General features: G+C 38.9%; 1 protein-coding gene across 4 annotated transcripts in view; it reads left to right on the top strand.

Annotated features, from left to right (window-relative positions):
* LOC121331644 (transcription initiation factor TFIID subunit 4-like) overlaps nucleotides 1-21,800 on the top strand; it is a 145,417-nt gene that overhangs the window by 65,199 nt on the left and 58,418 nt on the right. For all 4 annotated transcript variants that reach the window (XR_005952043.1, XM_041396256.1, XM_041396255.1 and 1 more), the window contains exon 13: nucleotides 8,928-8,984. Coding sequence is in view for 3 of the 4 variants with exons in the window: in XM_041396256.1 (XP_041252190.1) it covers nucleotides 8,928-8,984 (57 nt within the window). In the remaining variant the exon portion in view is untranslated. The remainder of the gene's footprint in view (nucleotides 1-8,927; nucleotides 8,985-21,800) is intronic.

The following is a 21,800-nucleotide window of genomic DNA, read 5'->3' as shown; positions in this document are numbered from 1 at the left end:
AAAATAAAGACATGCTTCTTTATTTTTCATCATGTTTTCTTCATTCAGTGACTGCATCTTGGTGAATCATTTTCTGTGTATCCTGCTGCTTGTTAGTTTCATTGTTTGTTGTTTTTTTTAATGGACATTGAGAAAAATGTAATAGCTTATAGACCTTAGTTCAGAAATGTTTCCCTGACTGCACAGAGCCTTATGCAGGCTGAACCTCCTGGTATTCCTTCCAACCTGAATTCCTTCATGAATTGATACCCTGTGTTTTGGACAGTTTTGTTGTTGTTTTAGTCTTGGATAATATGAAGTCCTCTGAAGTCTAAATTTAGGAAATAAATACCTGATCATCAGGTTTGATTCCTATAAAATGCAGGAAGAGCAAATTTAAGAATTCTGCAACAAACAAAAAACCCAAAGTAAAAGAATATTCTAATTTATTTGAAAAAAAATTACCTTAATGAAATTATTGAATGCATACTTCATCTTCATAACCAGGAGACAGCTTGGAATAAATACATGAAGTGAAAAATAAATGAAGGTGTTAAAAATCCAAAACCAAAGCACAGGGTAGCCATCAGCAGTGCTGATTTATCAGTATTAATGTTTAGAGAGGGCAGTGAAGACACTGTGGATCCCTTGGAAGGTGCTCATGCAGTGTTGTGATTTAAGTGTAAATGCCATTAGGAGCTGAGCTTGCTTTGTTTAGCTGGTGCTCCCCAGTCAGTTCTGATGGATGACTGACCCAGTGCAAGGCTTACCTAGGACATAGTTTGGTAAAATATGGTCAGAATACAATTTTTATCCTAAATAATAGATTTTGTATTATGTTCTTAGATTCTCTGGTGCTGCTCAAATGCAAAAGCACCTGTAAATGAACAGTGATAGTTGCTGAGGCCTTTATTCTGAATTCCTGTGTACTGATTCCTTAGCCAGGATTTTGTTTTTTTCTGTTTTTTATGAATGTGCCTTGTTGTCTGAGGAGATCTCAGCCCCTGTGGGAAGGATGCAGTCATTGTAGTGACACAGGAATTAAATGGACTCAGTTAAAGTCTGCCCTGGCTGCCTGGTGAAGTGACACCCATCAGTACCCACTTGTCTCTGTCTGTGGCCTGGTGACATTTGTGTCTGCAAAGGGGGAGATGCTTAAACTGGCTCTGGAGGCTCAAACACCCACCCTGCAAAGGCAGTGTTCCCCCATCACAGCACCTTTGTCACCTTGAGAAGCTGTCTTTAAAATACCAAAGCTGTCTTTAAAATACAAAAAACTTTGGCATTTAAAGTGAAATTTCTGTTTTCCTTCCTACAGATGCTTAAATCTAAAAATCATATTTATTTATAACTGCAACTCTTAATGTGCCTTTTAGAGAAACAGCATGATCTTTTATTTTGGAAGTGTTTTGACAGGTTATTGTGCAACATGTTTTTAAGGTTACTCAGCAAAACCATTTTAGTGAAAGTTTCAAAGTTTCCTTCTGGTGCTACCTCATCTACTTTCTTGTATGGAAGAGCATAAAAGGTTGAACTTGCACTGTGAAAATTCTTTTTTAATTATTTACACTTCGGAGTACACTTTGTTAACAGCCATAGTCTGGGTTTTGATGAAGAATGAGATAGTGAAGGAAATGTTTTGGGCATTGAACCAGATGGTGTTAAATAATCTACTTTGTAACAGGATAATCAATGGGAGAAGATAATGAAAAATGCAGGAATAGGTTGAAATCAAAGGGGAGGCAGCATGAGTCTTTGGGAAGCCTTAAAACTGGTCTGGTAATTTAGCATTGCAGTTCTGTAAGGGGTTAAAAAAAAAAAAGGTAAATGATGGCCGAAGAAAGTGTCAGGTTTCAGGTTTTTGTTGTTTGGATGGGTGGGATTCTTTAGGAGGAGAAGGGAAAATATTTGGCACATGTGTTCTGGTTGATCTGCAACCATAATTTCAATTAGTAGGAAATTATTGCAAAATTTGTAAGCACTCAGATGGGCTTGGTTTTGCTTCAGGAAATGTTTTTGGAAGAAGGAGAGGTCAGGTCAGATGAGAAGGTAGAAGGAAAACAAAGTTAGGTTTCAAAAAATAAAATTTTTGATGTTCTGAGAAAAGTCACTAAAGTTAAAATTAGCTGTGGCACTACATGAGTGTCTGTGAAATAAAATAGCAGTGTTGTTTAGCTTGTTAAATGAGAGAATTTTACAAAATCTTATGTCCCATGCCTGGGAAATACTTGAGAAATAGAAACTTAGTATCACAAGCTGAGAAGCATTGTGAGTGATGTTCTCATTCCAGTGGGATATTTTGGAGGGAAGACAAACTTGTCAGGAAAGGAAAAATAGTATGCTGTAGTAGCAATGCAACATTCAATTTCTTTTACATTAAGAATCTGAAAATTGAAACTACTACCACTACTCTGTCGCAAGACCAGAATGACCTCCTGCACCTCAGGGATCCTGCATCATATTCCACAACATTCCATAACCTTCCACAATGTTTCAGAGTGTCCCACAACATTCCAAAATATTCCACAGCATTCCCATACCAGCCTTGAACATGTGGCCCAAAGCTTTTCTCTAATTTACTTTCTAGAAGCTATTTTTATTGTAGAAGTGTTAAAAGGCATGTTGGTCCCCAGACTGTGAGATCCAGGCCCCTCCTGCTGCTGGAAGAGCTCCTGCCTCAAGCCCCCAAAAAATGGGATGTGTCAAAAGGAGGAGCTGTGCAGGGAGGGACTGAGCTGCCTTGGTTGTCACTGATTTTGGGTTTCCTTTCTGACATGAGCATCACAGGTGAAAAGAAGATGGCACAAGGAGGGACCATCTTGTGTATAAACACATATGTAAAGCACAGCTTCTTTAAAGGAAATATTTAGGAGAGTCAACCCTCGGCCCTGGTTTGTTTTACCAGTGGGAGCCACTGGCTGTTGTTGCCAGGTGTGTGCAGAGCCAGACATCCTCTCTGGGCCTTTGGGGATGCAGCTGAGCAGAGTCTTAAGGCTGCAGAAAGGTCAAAAGCCAGACTAAAATCACTTGAGGAATTTACCTTTACATTTGACATGGTGTGTCTCGTGCGGATTTTCAAAAAAGAAAAACAAACCAACAAATAACAAACCCAAACCAAACCCAACAAAGCACTGGTATTATTGTAGTAAAACTGTGTTCTTGCTGCTTTCAGAGCTGTTTCCAAAACCAGGAAGATGCAGGTGGTGTCTGTCAAGTTGAATGCAGTTCTGGTTCTGGGCTAATAATGGAAATATTTCTGGCAATAGAAGGAGTAGGAGGTTGTAGCTGATTTGTTGTTGTTTTGCAGTTTTTATTTCTGAATTTTATTTTGGAGGGAGTGGTGACAGTAAAGGATTACAGCTTGGGATTGTCCTGGCTCTCAAAAAATGAATGAATCATACTTCTATGTTATAATGTATGATAAGGTGATCACATTAAAATTAGTGTGTTAACTGATCTGCTCAAACTGGCTGAATTCCTGAGTATTTTATTATAAAATTAATGTTGAAATTTAATTTCCAATATATTAATTTATTATTATTATTATTGAGTGAGATTATTATTTTGAGTATATTTTATTATATATTTGAGTGTTATGTATTAGTAGTGCAAGTCTGTCGAGTTCTGGGATCTTAACTACAACTATCACAAGAGTAAGATGCATTCTGTAAAAAGAAAATTTACATAAGTAAATGGAAAATTATGTTTAAAGTTGTTTGTAAAGTTAATTACCATTTAAGGATGATTGGGTAGTACTGGAGGCTGAAGGGCTTTTTTATTGAGAGATCACTGAAATTTGGTGCTGCAGATTCCCTTCCACACATGTGCTGGGAGGGGCTCTCCCTGAGTCTGAGGTGAGTTCAGGCATTCCATTGCATCCTTTCCCTCTTTCTGAGAGCAGCGATTCACTGCAGCCTCCTGCCTGCATGAGCACTTGGAACTCACTTCTGATGGGAGCAGAGCAAAATGGGAATTACTGCGTCGAGATAATTTCTGAATTTTTAGGAATTTGTTACTGCAATTTTAATGATTTTAATATAAATCATTTTTCAGACCTGTGCTTCTGCATTCCACCTCACCCTGGTCATAACGCTGAGCAGCGTTTTACCCTCAGCTATGATGCTTTTAACTTTCACTTTTTATTAACAAAGCTAACGTGAAAGCAAAGTGTTTCATGTTGCCAATTTAATTTCTTTAATTAAAAGTGGAAGTTATAAGCTGGTACAGCCGTGGGTGAAGTTCTAATGTCATCAATGAGGAAAAATAGGTATAAAATTGAAACTGTTGGCACAGCAGTGGCTTTTGATAATGCAGCACCTGAGTTGTGACTCTTAACATTATTTAATGCAAGAAGGTGAATTTGAGGCGTTCAAGACCCCCAGTGTGTATATTGGTATGGGGCAGTAGAGCTGCAAGTGCCTTAGTTGGGATCAGATGTAGCTAAATGCAGGAGAGACCCTGTGAGGCATTTCCCAGCACAGGTGTAACAAGCTGAGACTTTCAAGTCCTTACAAATTTAAACAGAAAGCTTATTTTTGTTAGTGTTAGCAACAGTGCAGCTTTGACATTAATAATCAAGCAAAGTATTGAATAATTATGGTAATGAAACACATCAGGACTACTTTTAGTCTGTCCATCTGCATAGATGCAGAGTATGCTCCAATTTAAAAAAAATTGGTGCATGTTTATAAGTATGGTGTGGTTATAAATACCCTTATCATTTTAAAAACACTGTTGCTTTCTAATTTAAGACAATTCTGTGAAATCTGAAATACCCTTAAAACGACACTGTTCCATGTGTTATTAGATGTCTCTTTTGTGGCCTCCTGCCTTAACACAAGCCAGGGGAAGAGCTGAGGTTTGGAACATTAGGGAGTTTGGTACATGTAAATGAAGCCCCTTATTTGTTTTGAATACACACATTTAACATAGGCTGCTTTTCATACTTTGGAAGTCCAATATTTCCATAGACCTGATGTGATCTATGCAGTTTTCAGTTTCCAGATAAAGAACTCTCTAACACAAAGCATTTGGTTCTTCACAATTAAAATATCAGGTTGTCTGGTCTAATAAAATAGCTGGTGTTTGGGAGAAATGTTAGCAAAGCTGGTTTGCTGAATACATTCTCAGTAGGAGACAGCATTTAATATATTTAGAAATATGTTATCTGCTTAGGATCAGTTCTGGGTTTCTGTAAAATTGCTATGGGAAGCTTGCTTGCTTTTAAAGGTGTTTATTCATCAACAGGAAAATACGTTATGTAAATGCAGCCTGCTGTATTTACAGATCAAGACATGATGAACAGGGAGGGGAAGGCTAAGGAATTGTGATAAAATCCTTGAAAGGATTTGATTTGGTGGGTTCTCTGATTAGTGGGTGTTTCCAAAGCTTTGGAGGAAGGAGACATTGGTGCATGAAAAGATTTTGGAAAAAAACTTTTCACAAAACAGGTGAAGTGCTGCATATTAAGATTTGGATGTTAGAGATAAAGGAGAAAGGAAGAGAAAACTGGAAATATGAATTAACTGGAAGAAGAAAGTTAAGCTGCAATTTAAAAAAAGCTAGGAATGATTAGTCAGTTGCTTGACAAAAGTAAGTGCAAAATAGTAAAATAATTGCTTGGTGACGTTGACGTGTAGACAAAGCACTACAAGAGCTGAGCAGCAGCAGAATTGTGCAAACTCTTCAGAGGAAGGGAGAGATGTTCACGTGTGGAATGGAGTGTAAAGGGAATCCAGTGACATTTCTAAAGCTCATTTAGGCACCTCTCTTAAGCTTGACATTTGCATTTGCTTATATTTGCTTTAATCCATGTTGCATGAGCATGGGTGAAGCCTTTTATAATTTACATTAGATCATAAAGTGAAGAATTAATGAGATAGTTGATGTTTATACTTGTCCTTTAATACATTTTAGCCTCTGTATGCTGATGATTTTATTTCCAAAGTTTACTGGCATGGTAACCAGCAGGAAAGTATTTTAGTCTTAGAAATCTGCTTTAAAAAAAATCTGTTAAATTTTTTTCTGAACACAACAGAGTTAAATTCCTTAATTTTTTTTAGTAGTAGCGATACATCCAATGTAAAATTTGAATTCTGCTTGTTTGAAACAAGAACTACCCTGGATTCTTTAGAAAAGCTCTTTGGCATGGGTTCAAGCAATAATTAGAAAATCATTCCATTATTCTACCTGTAAAAATAGTTCTATCTTCACCTTCAGTCTGGGTTATATGTTTAACTTCACCTGGTATTTTATATACGTTCATTTTTGAAACAAGATTCCCGTATTTGATATTGTTCAGGAGTTGAGCACCTGCTTTTATCTCTGCAATAATTTTTGTCGTATATTTACTGTGAACAAACTGGAGGTTTACACAGAGTAGGTGATTAGCTTTTGCATGTTGAGATTATCCTGAACTCCAGATCTGCTCTTATTTGGTCAGTTTCTGGGGAAGAAAGAAAAAGCCCCAACTTTTAAATGTGTTACTCTGTAGCACTTGCAGAGTTTTTCCTTCACTGATGGAGCCCAGGAAATTGCAATGTTACTTTGCATCTCCTGCTTTAATTTTTCTTACACTTCCCCAAACACTACGTACTTGTGGTGTATTTTCCAGGATTCTGTCATTTCCTTGTAGAAAGTCAGTAACAATATTAGAAGCCTTAGCTGGATTCTCTCAGGACACTCTGCTTCCTCCTAAAGCTGAAGTGCTTTCAACTTGTACTTTGCATTTGGCGAATTCTCAGCTTCATACAGTAGTGTAACAGTACTCTGTGTTTCTGTACTGCTTTCACTGTGAGACTCACAAGTCACATTGTACATTTATAAATTTATCATCAAAACCTATGAAAGGGCTAAATATGCTTTTCCTTACATCATACTGGAGAAACTGAGGCTCCAACAATTAAATTGTTCTTGCAAAATGACAGCAAGGACCTTGTTCAGCTCAGTTCATGAATACTGACCTGAGCCCATCTCCTAGAGAAGCAGCTCACTGACTGGTGTTTTTTACTTTGGTTTTTAACCTAATTGTATAAATATAGTCAAGTTCTTAGTAATTGCTGTGTTGGTTAGAAACCCTGCTCCCTAGCAGACCCACATATTTCATTAAATACCTTTTTGTCCTTTGAACATTAACTAGGTCACCTTATCTACATTTTTCTTTTTGTCTGGCCACAGCAGTTAGAAGGAACCTCAGCCTGTGTTGGGGTGGCATTTCTTCCTTGGTGGCACAAGTCTGATTTGGTCATTGGCCATCTGAGATCTCAGTTTGGCATTCAGTTGCTGCAGACACTGCCCTGTCCAGGAACCTCTTATGCCAACAGACACAAAAGCACTTGTAGATGATGTTGGAAGGTGAAGCTGATGTGCACACTGGAAGAGTTCAGCACATCTAAAAATCTCATTATTGTTTAATGTCACCCTGTCTTATCAGCACTGTGTTTTGTAGGTGTGCTATATTAGCTGGGAAAAAAAAAAATTATCCCAGTTCAAATAAAACCATCCAAACCCACAAAACTGACAGGAGAAAGGAAACAGAATTCTGTGCCAAATCAAGCCAAGGCACTCTCCAGGTATATCAAAAATAGTACCCAACCCTTTTAAGTGCAAACCCTTAAAACCTATCTCCCTTTGGCTTTCTTAATGGATTTTTGAATTTTGACCAGAATATGGTATGAAAAATTTAAACACTGGAAAAAAATCTGAGAGTATATAACTTTGCAAACAAATATTCTTTCAAGTTTCTGCCTTCAGCATAGCAACAGGCAGGGAATGACAGGTAGGAGAGGGAACAGACACTCCTTTAGGAGTTGGGTAAATGATTCCACTTCAAATCTCAAAGAAATACTGAAGTAGAACTACCACATTCCTCAGATATCAGGAACAACAGTTTTCAATGGATGACACAAGTTTTATTGGAGCTTCTTGTAACTTTTTTTGCAACATTTGCTGAATGCTGACCCATCACACATTTATAAAAGTATAATGAGTGTGTTATCTGCCTCTTGAGTTTTGAATTCCATCAGTCTGACAAGTGAGCACAAATATAAATTTAATGGGTTTTTAACATGTGGTTATAAAATACTCTGTGTCTAAAGAAATGTTACAGGTTGTTATTGTATAAATGATCTGCTTTTAGAGCTGTTCCTGGTTTTGAAGGAAAATACAAAAGTTGTCATTCAGCAATATTGATCCAGTTTTAAAATTGGCAGCATTAATATTATTAGTAGTGCATGAATGGGTTTAACAGAGTGTATTTCTATGCTGTACTCAAAGTAAGCTCATATGGAATAGTAATAATAAAGATTTACCTTTTGGGAGGGCAACTCTGCAATGGTTTTCTTCATGTTCTCTATGAAGAGCTAAATACAAGCTTAGTTGCAAATAGTAAATTTTAAAATATGTGATTGTAAGGACTTAAATTAAAAAGTTTGGATAATGAAAAAGGTGTAACTGATGCTTTTAGATGCTTGAATTTATTAGTATTAAATAATTGAAATCTAAGCCTGTATGGAAATTACATGTTGACAAAAACACGGTTGGGGGTTTTTTTGTTTTGGTTTGATTTTGGGTTATTTGTTGGGGTTTTTTTTGTTTGTTTGTTTTTGTTTGTTTGTTTTTGTTTGTTTGGTTTTTGGGTTTTTTGTTTGTTTTGTTTTTGATTTGGTGTTTTTGTTTGTTTGGTTTGTTTTTGGGGTTTTTTTTGGTTGTTTTGTTTTGGTGTTTTTTAAATTCAGATCTTCACTATATCTCATTTACAGCTGAGCATTTAACCTCATTTTGGGTGAGGCTCATGGGTTTGAAATTGCACTTCTGTGAATTTATGTGTCCCATGTTTGATACCTTGTATCCTGTTCCTATTTCTTTGCTATTTTTCAACTTACTGCAACAGATGAGGGGTTCTTAAACCATCTGTTAACCTTTTTTCCCCATTTTTTTTAAACATGTAGAGTCGCTCAAGGCAAGAAGACCCAGAGCAAGCTAGACTGAAACAAAAAGCAAAGGAGGTAAGCAGAGCTAGAGATCATTACACTTGACATTTCAAGGCTTGAACATATTAATTTTTTATGCCTTGCTACTTGTATATCGTTAATAAAAATCTGACTAAAAACTTTTTAGGATGTATTTGTTGCTTCGCCTTTGATCTTAATGTTTGCAAACTAATACATTAATACATGTGAAGCCTAAGGAGATTTTATAAGAGAATATTTCCATACATTACATTTTCATTTCCATTTTAGGTAGCTGTAGCTTTTGTTGGGTTGTTGATGACAGCAGCTCTAGATTTTGGTGGAAAATATATGCCTTTGTCTTTTTGTAAAATGTCGCTTTCTTAGAAATGTGCTACTTAACCATTTTCTTCTTGTAACATTCTTTCAAGTAATGTAATTGCCAATCATTTTCTCTATCCTGTGATTCAGTGGAGTGTTTACTCATTTGTCTAAATTACAATAATCTAAAAAATATCAAATAATTTCCCATGAAGCTGTGATGTGTTACTCTAAGAGTACCTTAATTTGCTATAAATGAGTGAGTGTCCTTTGCTTAAGGCATCTCATGCCTTAGGATTGGGTTGTAACTTAAATCAATTAGAAAGATTAAAATATCCATCAGTTGAAAGCAATTTCAGCAAAATGATGCCATTCTTTTTAGCCAACTTGTTTGGATATACACATTAGCAGGTAATGATTATGTACTGGAAGGTAAGATATACAGAAAAATGCATATAGCGAGTCCTTTTGTATTGACCTGTTCTTCCTGATTTGTTTCCCTCTTGGCAGTGTTCTGGAGTCCCGTTAGCTACACAGATTTTATGTATATAACAGTCAAAAAAATCCAAATACATGGATGAGTTTTATTTATCTTCATTTCATTCTATGATTATGTAGTAAGACTTGCTGAAATGAGTTCTTGTAAACATTAGACCAGGCCTTACTGTTTCCAGAGTTGGATTTGTCAAGCAAGTATTGAAATGAAATACAGTAATCAAGTTATTTGGCAGGAAAAGAGGCAGGATTTTAATAGTACTTGGGTTTTGTATGCAGCCAGTGTATGCAAAGAAAGAATCAGATTTCTGAGAGCAATTGGTGGCAGGCAGAAAGGGCTGTTGAGCTGGGAGCTGAAGGTGCCGTGCTGCTGGAAGTGAGCAGAGCTGGGATTAAATGCATTGCTGCCCCATCAGTGTAGCTTTCCTGGGCATTCTTTCCCGACCATTGGAAGTGAAAGACACAGGGCTATTGAGGCGGGTGTTGCAGTGCTCAGGGTGGAGCAGCTGCCGTGGAGCAGCCTCGGGGCGCTGGCCGGGAGGGATCCCGGCGGCTCCGAGGGGCGCGCAGGGCGAGGGCTGAGCGAGCACATCTTCGGGGACTCCGTTGGAGGGGCTGTGCTGGCACTGCTGGCTTCGTCTGGCCACTCAGGAGCTCCTCAGAGGAGCTTTGGTGGCACTGCTGGCTTTGTGTGGGCACTGCAGAAGGAGCTCCTTAGAGGAACTTTGGGCACACTGGGCTGTGGTTCCAGTGCTGGCTTTGTGTGGCACTGCAGAAGGAGCTCCTTAGAGGAACTTTGGGCACCCCGGGCTGTGGTTCCAGTGCTGGCTTGCGTGGGCACTGCAGAAGGGGCTCCTCAGAGCAGCTTTGGGCACACTGGGCTGTGGTTCCAGTGCTGGCTTTGTGTGGCACTGCAGAAGGAGCTCCTCAGAGGAGCTTTGGGCACACTCGGCTGTGGTGGCACTGCTGGCTTTGTGTGGGCACTGCAGAAGGAGCTCCTCAGAGCAGCTTTGGGCACCCGGGCTGTGGCTGCAGCTCTGGCTGGGTCCGGGTGCTGCAGGAGCTCCTCAGCCTGGCTGCTGCAGGGCTGGCCCTGTCTGCTCGCCCAGCCCGCTCACAGAAATGCATCATCTGCTGGCACCACTGCAATGGAATTTCATTCTGCATGTCTGAAACCATAAGAAACGTCTCTGGTTTTAGTAATCAGGGTTCTAAAGCTCCAGAGACTTCCACTTAAATACTAAAATTTAGTTAGTAAAAACATTTTCTTTTGCAAAGGGGAGTGTGACCTGGTACTAGCGAGATGTTGTTTTAAGATTGTTCATATTTTTTTCTGCACTGGTCACTGCATATATCCTGACATCTTAAATTATTGGCACCGCCAAAATAAAATTAAAAAAAACAAAACATTTTATATTATAAAAGGTTGATGAGAAAAGCTGTCTTTGGCATGGATTTGTCATTTGAAATTAAAAGTTTAGAATCAATGTCAACAAAAATGTAAAAAAAAATTCAAAACTTCACTGCCACCTGGGCTACTCTTACATGTGCTTATGACCCATAGCTCAGAGAGAAATTGTGTTTCTTTCAGCTTTTGTATAAGCTGATGAATAAAATACTGCCAGCTTCAATAATAAACTGGATTTGAAGCTGTGATTCCATGATTTCTGTGTCTTGAATATTGCCTGAAGACCTTTGTTGCACAGATATTCTTGTGGCCTATAGTAAAGTGGTGTTAGGTAGTGTTTTAAAAAGCACAAAAAAGGCACCCAAGAAACCTGCAGCTCTTTAATGATACGATTGCCAGATAGCTTGGTTTTTCATTCCAGCAAAACAGCTGGTAATACCATTATTATGTTCTGAAAATGGATAATGGTTCAGGCTTTAATCAGTTTGAACAGTGACACTACTGACAGAAGTCAGAGAGAGAAAGTGAAGTACCAAAAGAAGTAATTTGAAGTCTTAAAGTCTTCTAAATCTTTCCTTAAAAGGAAAAAACTATCCAAAACATTGAAGGAACTCTGGAAAACGCTGTCTTAGAATGCAAAATAAAGGTACCAATAGAAGGATAATAGGATGAAGAGGAAAGAAAGAAAACTAGGAAAGGGTATTAATTCCAAAACATTCTCCTTCATGGATATTTTGGAGTCTTCATTCTGTAATGCTCTGTTTTTCTTCCGAATTTAAGACGAAAAAAAGATTAGCTCAGTTTCTTTCACAGAACATCTACCAGTTGAAAGATTCCTTCTTGCTTCTTAGTGCCATAAAGACAATGTAAGTGGAATCCTTTGAACACATTTTAAAATTAATTTGATTAGGTGAAGATTATATTTTTTCTCTGTAATTCCATATTGATCCATTTATTAGCCATTCTTCAAACCGTATTGTTTAAACCAAATTGCAATAAACTGCAATTTAAACTGCATTTAAATACTTACCCAAACAGAGGGAAGCCCCATTATTGCAGAGACAAGACACAACACTCGGGTTTCATTCACAGCCAGACCAGCACTGTTTTAGCTAAGGCAGTGCAAACCCACTCTGATTTCAGAGTGACTTTCTTTGCTTTGGTATTAACCTGTTTCTAATGGACTTGAGTGAAAGCAGTGGCAAAATGTACCTGTGGAGGATTATCTTGCTCAAAACTCTCCATTTGCTTTCACACTTCTAAGTTGGTGCAGCCGTTTTCATTGGACAGCATGTGATTGTTTCAATGGTAAATCTGTTTAATAAACTACTGAAAATATTTTCCATTGAGAGTGTTTCAGGGAAAAATTATGCTTTTCAGCTATTACTTTTTTGCATTGCTTTGTAACAAATTCTGATATGTCTGACTTGGTGCAACTTAATGTAAGAAATAGCATCATTTGTAAGCAGTGTCTGTTTTTTTGGAAATTATATAACTTTCCTAATTATTTTTCTAATTAATTGTTTTAATTTACTTTTAAATTAATTGTTTTAATCAATAATAAGCAGGGTATTAATAATAAACAGTGGAGTTTTCCATTTTAGCCAACACATAGTTAAGTTTTTGCAGAGACTGCTGTTGTTGAAGAGTGATTAGAAAGTCACTGAAACTTTAAGTTTTGCTAAACTAACCCTGATAAGCCTCAATGAACAAAGAATGACTAAAACTTTTAAAATCAAGTTTTAGGAAATACACTGATTTATGTAGTCTGGAAGTCACAAATGTATGTTAAAGAAATTATGAGTTCTCTAATTTCCTTAAAAAGCTTCATTAAATAGAACATAAAAGAAGTCATATAGTTGATAGCAGGCATAGATCAAGATTAGAAATATCTGAGTCAACACCTAGTAATTAATGATAGAAATGGTTTAAAGGAAAGGCAGGGACGGTAAGATTCTTAACATCCATTCTGTCAGGGGTATTCTGCATATCAGGGTCTGTTGCCTAAAAAATGTTTTAATTTAAAAGTCAGGTAGCTGAGGTTGATCCTGAAAGATGAACTTGGTTCAAATTTTTGTGTCATCACCAACGAAGAATATGGCACAATAATGAATAAACCAGACCCCATAAATGTCTGGGCATGTATGCAGGCCCAGATCAGGTTAGATAACCCCAGTGGAATCTGTTCTCAGATGTGCTCATCAGCAATGCAAGGAAGGCTCTGACCTGTTGGTATTCATCCCAGAAGCCTTCAGATGCTGGGGAAGGCACCAGGCAGCCCTCTGTGTGTCCCTGCCAGCAGAGCTGGCCCAGCTGCCAGCGCTGGGCAGGTCCTGTATGGTTCCCTGGCCAGGAGCTTTGGAGTGCTGGGTCCTGCAGGGGCACAGCAGGCAGAGAGAGGCTCTTCCATTCTGGGAACCGCTGGCCTTGGGTGCTGCCATCCTCCATCTGCTGTGTCCCTGGAGCAAGAGCCTTGCTGGGCTGAGGTTCAGACTTTGACCTGTACCCTTTTCTGAGTTCTCTGCAGTAAAATATGGGGCTGTTAGCAGATGGAGTTCTAGAAAAAGCTATAGGATCCTTCTCTTCAGAATAATGAAATATATACATCCTATGATGTGTATGTTATGTGGTTCTAGCATTGCCTTAGAGGTTTTAAATCCCCCAGAACTTAACTTGTAGCAGAATTACTGAAACTCCAGCATTGTGTACTTAGTGACTACAATAGAAAAAGTTTTACACTAAATAAGTTCTTGTCACCACACTAATATTTATGTATCAACTCTGTAGGAGTGGTTTCTTTTAAAATATTTAAATGGTAGTTTACTTCAGTTATCATAATTACTGAAAATGAAAAGCAAATTAAAAGGATTTTGCTTTGTTTGGCAAGTTCATTTATTCACCTTTTCAGCAAAGCCAAAGTCCTTAAATATTTTACTGCTAAAGCAGTGTCTCAGTGATGAGAAGTCTAAGTAAGTTTCTATTTTATCATGCCTGACATAAAAATATTGATCCAAAAGCAACAATCTTATCTTAAATTGCTTTCTTATAACAGTTCTCTGAGAATTGGGGCCATTGAACAGGAAATTTAAGTTAAATTTCCACGTAGCTCTCTAACCCATCTGTGTGTCAGTAAGTGGAAAGAAGGAAAAGCTATTAATGTGATACCTGAAGTAATGATGAAGCAATGTTTAAGCAACACTGGTTCCTCAGAACAGAGTTATTTCATGAATAGTTTTCTGCATCAGGTTACCAGTGTTGCAGCTGTGATGCAGAAGGACTGCAAGCATTTTTGTCAATACATGTAGAAAGGCAGGTAACATTCACTTTTTTCTATACTTTCTCTGTATCACAGGTCTGTTTGTACTCAGAAAAATGCTTTGACCACTCCCATCTAGTTTAAGCTGGATTTGGCTTTAGAGTACAAGATTTTTCTGAAGTTACGGAGTTGCTGCAATGACCTAAAATGTTAGTACTAAATTTGCATCTCAGAGAGGAGTGGTCCTGTTTTACCAGTCAAAATACTCTCCTGGAAGTCTTGCTGCATTATTAAGTTTACTGCTTGTGTTAGCTGTGGGTTTTTTTCCATTTAGTAGGTATTACTTTAGATGTACAGGTCTATTATGGTAACAGTCCCACATTCTGATGACTGAAGTTGATTATAAAACTTATAACCAAGGACAAAAGAGGAACGGCATTACATTTGCATGTGCAAATAGTGCTGGGGAAACAAGACAATCTATATCCAGTAATGAGTTTATTACATATGGGTCTTGGTGTGTAAGTCTTCCAGATTTCCTGTGTTTCCAAGGATGAGGTACTGCCTTGTGCTGAATTCTGCAAGTCCTGGAGAATTTTGTTCAGTAACAATCTTACTGTTCAGCAGAACTTCCTGCATATGTCTTTGTAAAATTGAAGGTGATGACAATTCCACCGTGTTCTCCTGGGCTTAGAGCAGAAGTTGTGGCAAATTGTCTGGCTGATGTTGAAGTGTGCTTTCACTCTTGCTGTACAGAGAATCAGAAACTGGATAATTGACAGAAAAATGCTGGGGGATCAGAGGAATGGCAATGAGATCTTCCAGCTGAGTCAAATTACTTATTCCTGCTTAGGTAAAATGTATATTAATTAGAGCTGAGTCAAGGGCTGGGGGTTTTTTTTGTCTTCTCTCTAACCCAAGCTTGACCCAAGCTTATCATATTAGTCTGCCACAAATCTAAATTAAATCCAATGCTGTCCAATGTAATAATTTTCTTCTAGAAAATCGAGTTGGTGGCATTCTGTAGTGATGCATTATTCCAGCATACACATACTGCCCAGCTCTTGTTTAGTTACCATGAATGCTTATTTTTCATGACTGATGAAAACTGTTGGGTTTAGATTCTTAAAGGGAAATGCTGTTTTACTGATAGAGGAGCTAAATACACAGCCATTTTTAAGTAACAAACTTTTTTTATACCACCATCTTTATAGTATAAAGTAAGAACACTCCTTTATCTTTTTTATACTTGCTACCTAGAAAACAAGTCCTTAGAACTTGGTTTACACCAGTGTGAGTGCCTTGTGTGAGAAGGATCCATGTTCTGTTCCTCACGAAGGTCTGTGGGAGGCTTTGCAAGGGAGATGTTTGCAAGCAGGAAAAATGAAGTTGCATAGCTTGGAGAGCAGGGGCTTATGGAAAACAAAATGGGACAGTGATCATGGGATTGTTCAGCCTGGAGAAGAGAAGCTTCAGGGTGACCTAATTGTGACCTTCCTGTACCTGGAGGAAAGATGGAGAGAGACTAATTACAATGGCCTGGAGCAACAGGACAAGGGAGAATGGCTTCACACTGACAAAGGGCAGGGTTAGATTAGACATTAGTAAAAAACTCCTCCCTGTGACTGTGGGTAGGTCCTGGCACGGGGTGCCCAGAGAAGCTGTGACTGCCTCTGGATCCCTGGCAGTGCCCAGGGCCGGGCTGGATGGGCTTGGAGCAGCCTGGGATAGTGGAAGGTGTCCCTGCCCACCTTTAAGTTCCCTTCCAAGCCAAACCATTCTGGGGTTCTGTGGGTGTTACAAGAGAAAGGAGCAAGAAAGCAAGCTGTCCACTCAAGCATTGTTCCTTGTTTAGCTGATGTGTCACTGTATTTGAAAGGTATCAACCTTCAAATTAACCCAACAGCAATGTAATTCCCTTAGATCTTGTGTGACAAGTGTATTTGTCCTGGTGCATTATTCTGTTTGAGCTTTTGCAGCTATTCACAACCAATGGAACAGTGATTTTCTTACCCTGCTACCCTAAGAGTTCCCATGTAGTGCTCTGAGAATGGGGGACATACAACTACTGAGAGTTGTATACACCTGTAAAAGTTGGCTTTTCTTTTTGTGATTATTTCTTGTTTTCTCATGTTTTCTAACAAAATTGTCAGTAATTGTGTACTCTTATATTTCAAGTAAAACTAGTGAGGAAGAGTCAAGACTTATTTTCAAAATAGAGTTTAGCTCTGGTATGAAATATATTTGGATTGTGTTTGAACAGTGGCAGAAGAGCAGTACCTATTACAAAGTCTGCTCTACCTAGTGGATTTCATTTTTTTAAAGCAAAAAGGTGGTAGGGAAAGGAGAAAGTCAACCCTATTTTCTCCAGCACACACACCTTGATGGAGTCCTGCTTAACGCAACGCAAGGTTGTTGAAGTAAGAAGCTTCTCGTTATACAGCAACAGGACAACTTAAATGTGAATTTCCAGAACTTGAGTTTAGAATGGTAAAAGCTTTTTGCAGAGAATTTCTGAAGCTGAAGGTGACTTTGCTCTTCTGAATTTCACCAAAATACCCCAGCAGGAACTTCGTCTTGTAAAATGAATTTTTTTAAGGTAGTAACAATAGAATCTTCAGATCTCCTGTAGTTTTCCTTCCATGTCTGTAGGAATAACCAGTGCTACTGCTTTCTTATTTTGAACAAGTGGAGGGTGGCAACCCCCTTGTTTCTAATAACCTTTGGGATGCCTGGATAGCCAAGCTTGGTAAAAGATAAGGGGGCTATACTTTTCCATGTTTGTGATAAGGGTAGTTTGAGTTTGCCTGTCCTGAATACTGACAATTGCATCCAGAGGTTCCAGAAGAAGCAGCAAGGAAATGCATGCAATTGGTACTTCCTTTTCTGGAAGAATTTTTAAAATTTTTAAAAATCTATTCAAATATAAACACACACTTTTTGTGTGAGTGTGTGTATATATATATATACACACCAGATGAGTTTGTGCAAGGGAGAGGTCAAGACTGAATTTGCAGTTCTCCTTTTGCTTCAGTGGTATTCTATCTAAATGTGGGTCTTCCTCAGGTAGAAACAACCTTGTTAAGAACAATTTATCACACTGGCATAGGCGGGGGAAAAAGAAAAAAAGCTGTTTGGAGCAAGCTGTGAATATGGAAAAATCACGTAACTGTTTTATCTGAACACTGCAACAGATTTACTTTCGTGCTAATTTGGCTGAATAACCACACTTTAGAATATGATTGCCTGTTTAATAAGTAGAGGGCAGCAAATGTCAGCTGTGTCTGCTTGTCAGAAACTGAGGAGGTTGCTTGGACAACAACATGAATTATTATTTAGATGATTTGGCCCCTTAGTCAAGCCTTCTCTACTCCAGAGCAGCTTGCGGGGGTGGGGGGAGGTCAAGGTGTATTTAGGCTCAAGCCTGCAGGGCAAATTTCCCCCCATCCCCTCTGTGCGCGGTGGTTTCTTACTCCAAAACAAACCTGAATGAGGGCTTTAATTCTGCTGCCGAGCTAACGTGTTTGTAAGCCCTGTTTGGCAGCCTGGAGCGCCCGAGGCAGCCACAGCTGCCAGCTTTCATCTGCCCCCGGATCCTGCGGGGCTCGCGTCACATGCGCTGCCCCGAGGGCACGGAGGCGAGGCGCCCGGCTGCGGTGTGCCCCTTCCGAGGGTCCCTGTCTGCTGGGGCTGCTCATCCCGCCTCCCGTGTGCCCCTTCCCGAGTGTCCCTGTCCATCCGGGCTGGGGCTGCCTGTCCCGGCCCCTGTGTCCCTGCCCCGGCTCCTCTTTGTGAAGCCCCCCGCACAGACCTGCCCCTGCTGCCACAGCCGCCTCCAGCCGCAGTCCGGGTGGGTGCTCACACGTTCTGTGCTCTCACAAAAATGTATGTTTGTTTGGAATGTGTACATTTCATAGAGCACACTGCTTTTCATAAAATCTGGGATGTTTCTAACCTGGTAGTGGAAGATGAAAGAGTTCATGGGAGCACAGCTAAAGCAAAAGTTGAAATGCAGTAGTAAATTTTTAAAGAGAGAGTAATTTAAAACTTCCTTGGCAGCCCATTTTTGAGAATATTTAATACCATTAACAGTGGGCTAAAAAGTGTTCATTTTGGTTAACTAAACACTCAACATTTCTGACTGTAGCTAGCTTTTATGCAGCTCTTCTCTAAACTACAAGCTAGGTGGCTGGGCAGTAACATGCAGGGGTCATGAAAGGTGTGTTAACATCTATTTCCTATTTTTAGTTTAGTCTTGTCGTTCAAAAATACTGTGTCAGCCTGTGAAAAAGTTACATCATCCTAGCTGAATAATGAGATACTGCTAACATACCTTGAAAAAGTAGTAGTAGTAATCTTTTAAATAAATAAAAATTCTTATTGTCATTCAGAATATAGACTGTTTTCACCTCAAATAGTTTTGTTAAAGGTAGGTATGATTCTCTCTAAAATGCAAACACTTGAAAGGTATTAATGTATTTTTAATGTTATTGAGCAGTTGAGTAATGATTTGTAAGAGTTTTGGTTTTGTTTAGTATTACAAATGGCTACTGAATTGGTGCTTAACTTACAGATTTCCATGGAAATGGGCATAAATACCTGATTTCCTGGAATGGGAAGATATGTTATATGCATTTATGCTGATGAGTGTCTGTACACTGAGGTGTTACAGCTCCTAAAAACTGCTACCTCAATATTGGGTAGGGTTGAAGGGAAGCAAGTTGAAAAACAGTATGGTGCAATTATAGTTCATGTGTTTATTGACTCTGCACAGCCATGAGGTACAGAGCAGCCTCTGACACTGCTGTGTCCTTTCCCTCCACAAGTAGAAAATGTATTTATATCCAGAACAGACATTCTTGAAACAGAAATAACACCCTGTAGATTCTGAAGATTTCTCTTAATGGCCAAAAGCCATATTCATTTTGGTGAGGCGCTTGAAAATCTATTCTTTAAAAAAAATTTAAATGGTAATAATAAAAATATTTGTCCTGGCAGAAGTGCTCACATCTGGCAAACGTGTCAGATAATTTAAGTAAGCTTTAGGAAAGTGTCAAAAATACTCAATGGGAAAATGAAGCATAAGTGCTAAAATCAGGTGTTAATTGTGTTCAGGACAACAGAAGAGAAGCAGAATGTTCACCAGAAACATACTAGAGGTGAAATTGGTGAGAAGAGAGTGTGTTTTTATGAGAAATAGGATAATTTTGCCTATTTCTTTTCAAAATCTGTGTTAAAATTCTGGGAAGGTATGATAGAGAGCCCTTAGTCCTAAGGCAGCCCAGCCTTTGGTGGCTGCAGTGGGCACTGCCAACTCTGGACAGGTGAGATGGGCTCCCCTCAGGGGTACCTGTGGAATTTCCAGGATGTCTGCCCTGCCTTAGTGACAGGGAAGGGTTGTGAAGGTTAGTGAATACACATCATTACACTACATATACTGCTGATTAATTAAGTCAACTGCTTTCAGCTTCCTGTTTTGAGGAACAGAAAATTCATATTCAGCAAAACTGTTGCCTTTTAATAATGGTCTGTTATCAGCATATGCTAAGCTTTCCTTCTTAAGCAGTATGCTCAGGAATCTCTTGTGTGTGTCAGAAAACAAAAGTATGGGATGATTTCTTCCTCTCTCTAAGAAATAAGTGTTTGCATCTTTTTGCTGTTTTTACCTTTTTCGTGATCTAGGTGAGTGTAAGTTAGAGTGATACAGACCTTCAGGTTGCATGGAAACACCTAAGGAATATGGAGCTCCATCAGCTTACCCTATGAGCTTCTGTAATTAAGTCTCAGATTGAAAACTTGTACCTTATTTTAGGGTGCAGAAGTCAAGCAATACTCTGAGTTGTAGCAGAGAAAGGTAACTTCAGGCCATGGGAGACTGGCAAAGTTTCCTGAGACCATTTCTTTATCCCAGTTTTGTCAATGTTTAATCTGGTAGTTGACATACAGGTAAAATATGCTTAACTATTGAATTAAACTTCTGTGTGTTTTGTGTGTAGACATGGTGCTCAGTACAAGGTGCTGGGTTTCAGTAATACGTGACAGTGTTCTGCTCTGTATATATTTGATTATGTGGATAGAGAGCTACTACAATATTTAAATACCTTGTACATTGTTATGCTATCTAAAATGCATATATTTCTTAAATTTGTGAATGGATGCTTCTATTAACATAGCAATATATAGTGATTTCTGTGATCTGCTCAGCTACACAAAAGGAAAAATCATGAATGTACATTTCATAAATATCCTCAGGTAATTTTAACTGAGGCTTTAAAAATAATTCCTCAGTTAAAAAATGTTCATCTGTCCATCCAGCTATGGGGAGAAATAATTTCTGGGATGTACTGAAATTTGAAAAACAAACATCCTAAATCCAGTGGCTAAGGAAATGTCTGCCTTAGCAGGCATGCCAGCATTCAGGAGTGCTGAGGACATGTGGTAGGCTATGTAGCAAGTATGAGAATAATCTGACTGTTCTGTGTTGGAGATTTTTAGTTTTGCCCTGTCAAATAAAATGCACCTCTGAGTGCATTTTTGCTCCTGTTACTTTTTAAATCTGTGTCCCTTACATTTAAATGTAATAATTGAATTCTTCTGCCACACCACTGTAACTATGGAATAACTCTGTTGCTATCAGTAGCAATATTAAAAACAAACAGAATTTGTCCCTCTGGTGTTAGATATAATCTCATATCCTAACAACTCCTGTGGACAATTAGGGTTTATTGTTACCAGCTGCACCTAACATTTTTGCTTAAATGCAAAATACTTTTGCAGTTGTATATATAGAATAACCTGTGTATGTGTATGCAATTTATCTGAAAATCAATCGCAGCCAATCAAATGTTGTGATTTTGCATCGATTTCTGGGTGTGCCCGTTTGGTGGCTGTTGATTTTGTTGCTGAAGGTGCACCCGAGGAGAGGAGGGTGTCAGTGCAGGGGTGTTCAGCCTGGGCAGCAGTCCTGGAGCCCAGCTGCGTGCAGCAGGGCTGGGGTGGCGCGTGAGCGCGCGGTGCAGAGCCCTTGCTCTGCTCACTGCTCTGTGCTGCGCTAAGCCTTTGTGACAGGCTGCTTGCTGAGCCCTCCTGCCTGCATATGGCACAGCAGAGCTCACTTGTTAGCACATTATCCATTGTGCCTTCATGTTAAAAGAGGATACTTCCAGCCTGGCTTTGGAGCTGTCCTAGGCTGAGTGGGGTCTGAGACAAGTTGGGAAGTGCACACAGACAAGAAGGGGAAAATGAGCGCAGCAAACAGTGGTGGTCCCAGTGTTCTCCTTGTCATTCCTGATGGTGTTTACTGTGAATTTAAAACCATTTTGAAACAGCTGGCCAGTTCTGTAATAGAACATCATTAAATATTCTTCAAATTTCTGGCCAAAACACAACCTTT

The sequence above is a fragment of the Onychostruthus taczanowskii genome, unplaced genomic scaffold (assembly GCF_017590055.1).
Source record: "Onychostruthus taczanowskii isolate IOZ18803 unplaced genomic scaffold, ASM1759005v1 scaffold127, whole genome shotgun sequence".
Classification (NCBI taxonomy): domain Eukaryota; kingdom Metazoa; phylum Chordata; class Aves; order Passeriformes; family Passeridae; genus Onychostruthus; species Onychostruthus taczanowskii.
This window is presented reverse-complemented; position numbering and strand designations above follow the sequence as displayed.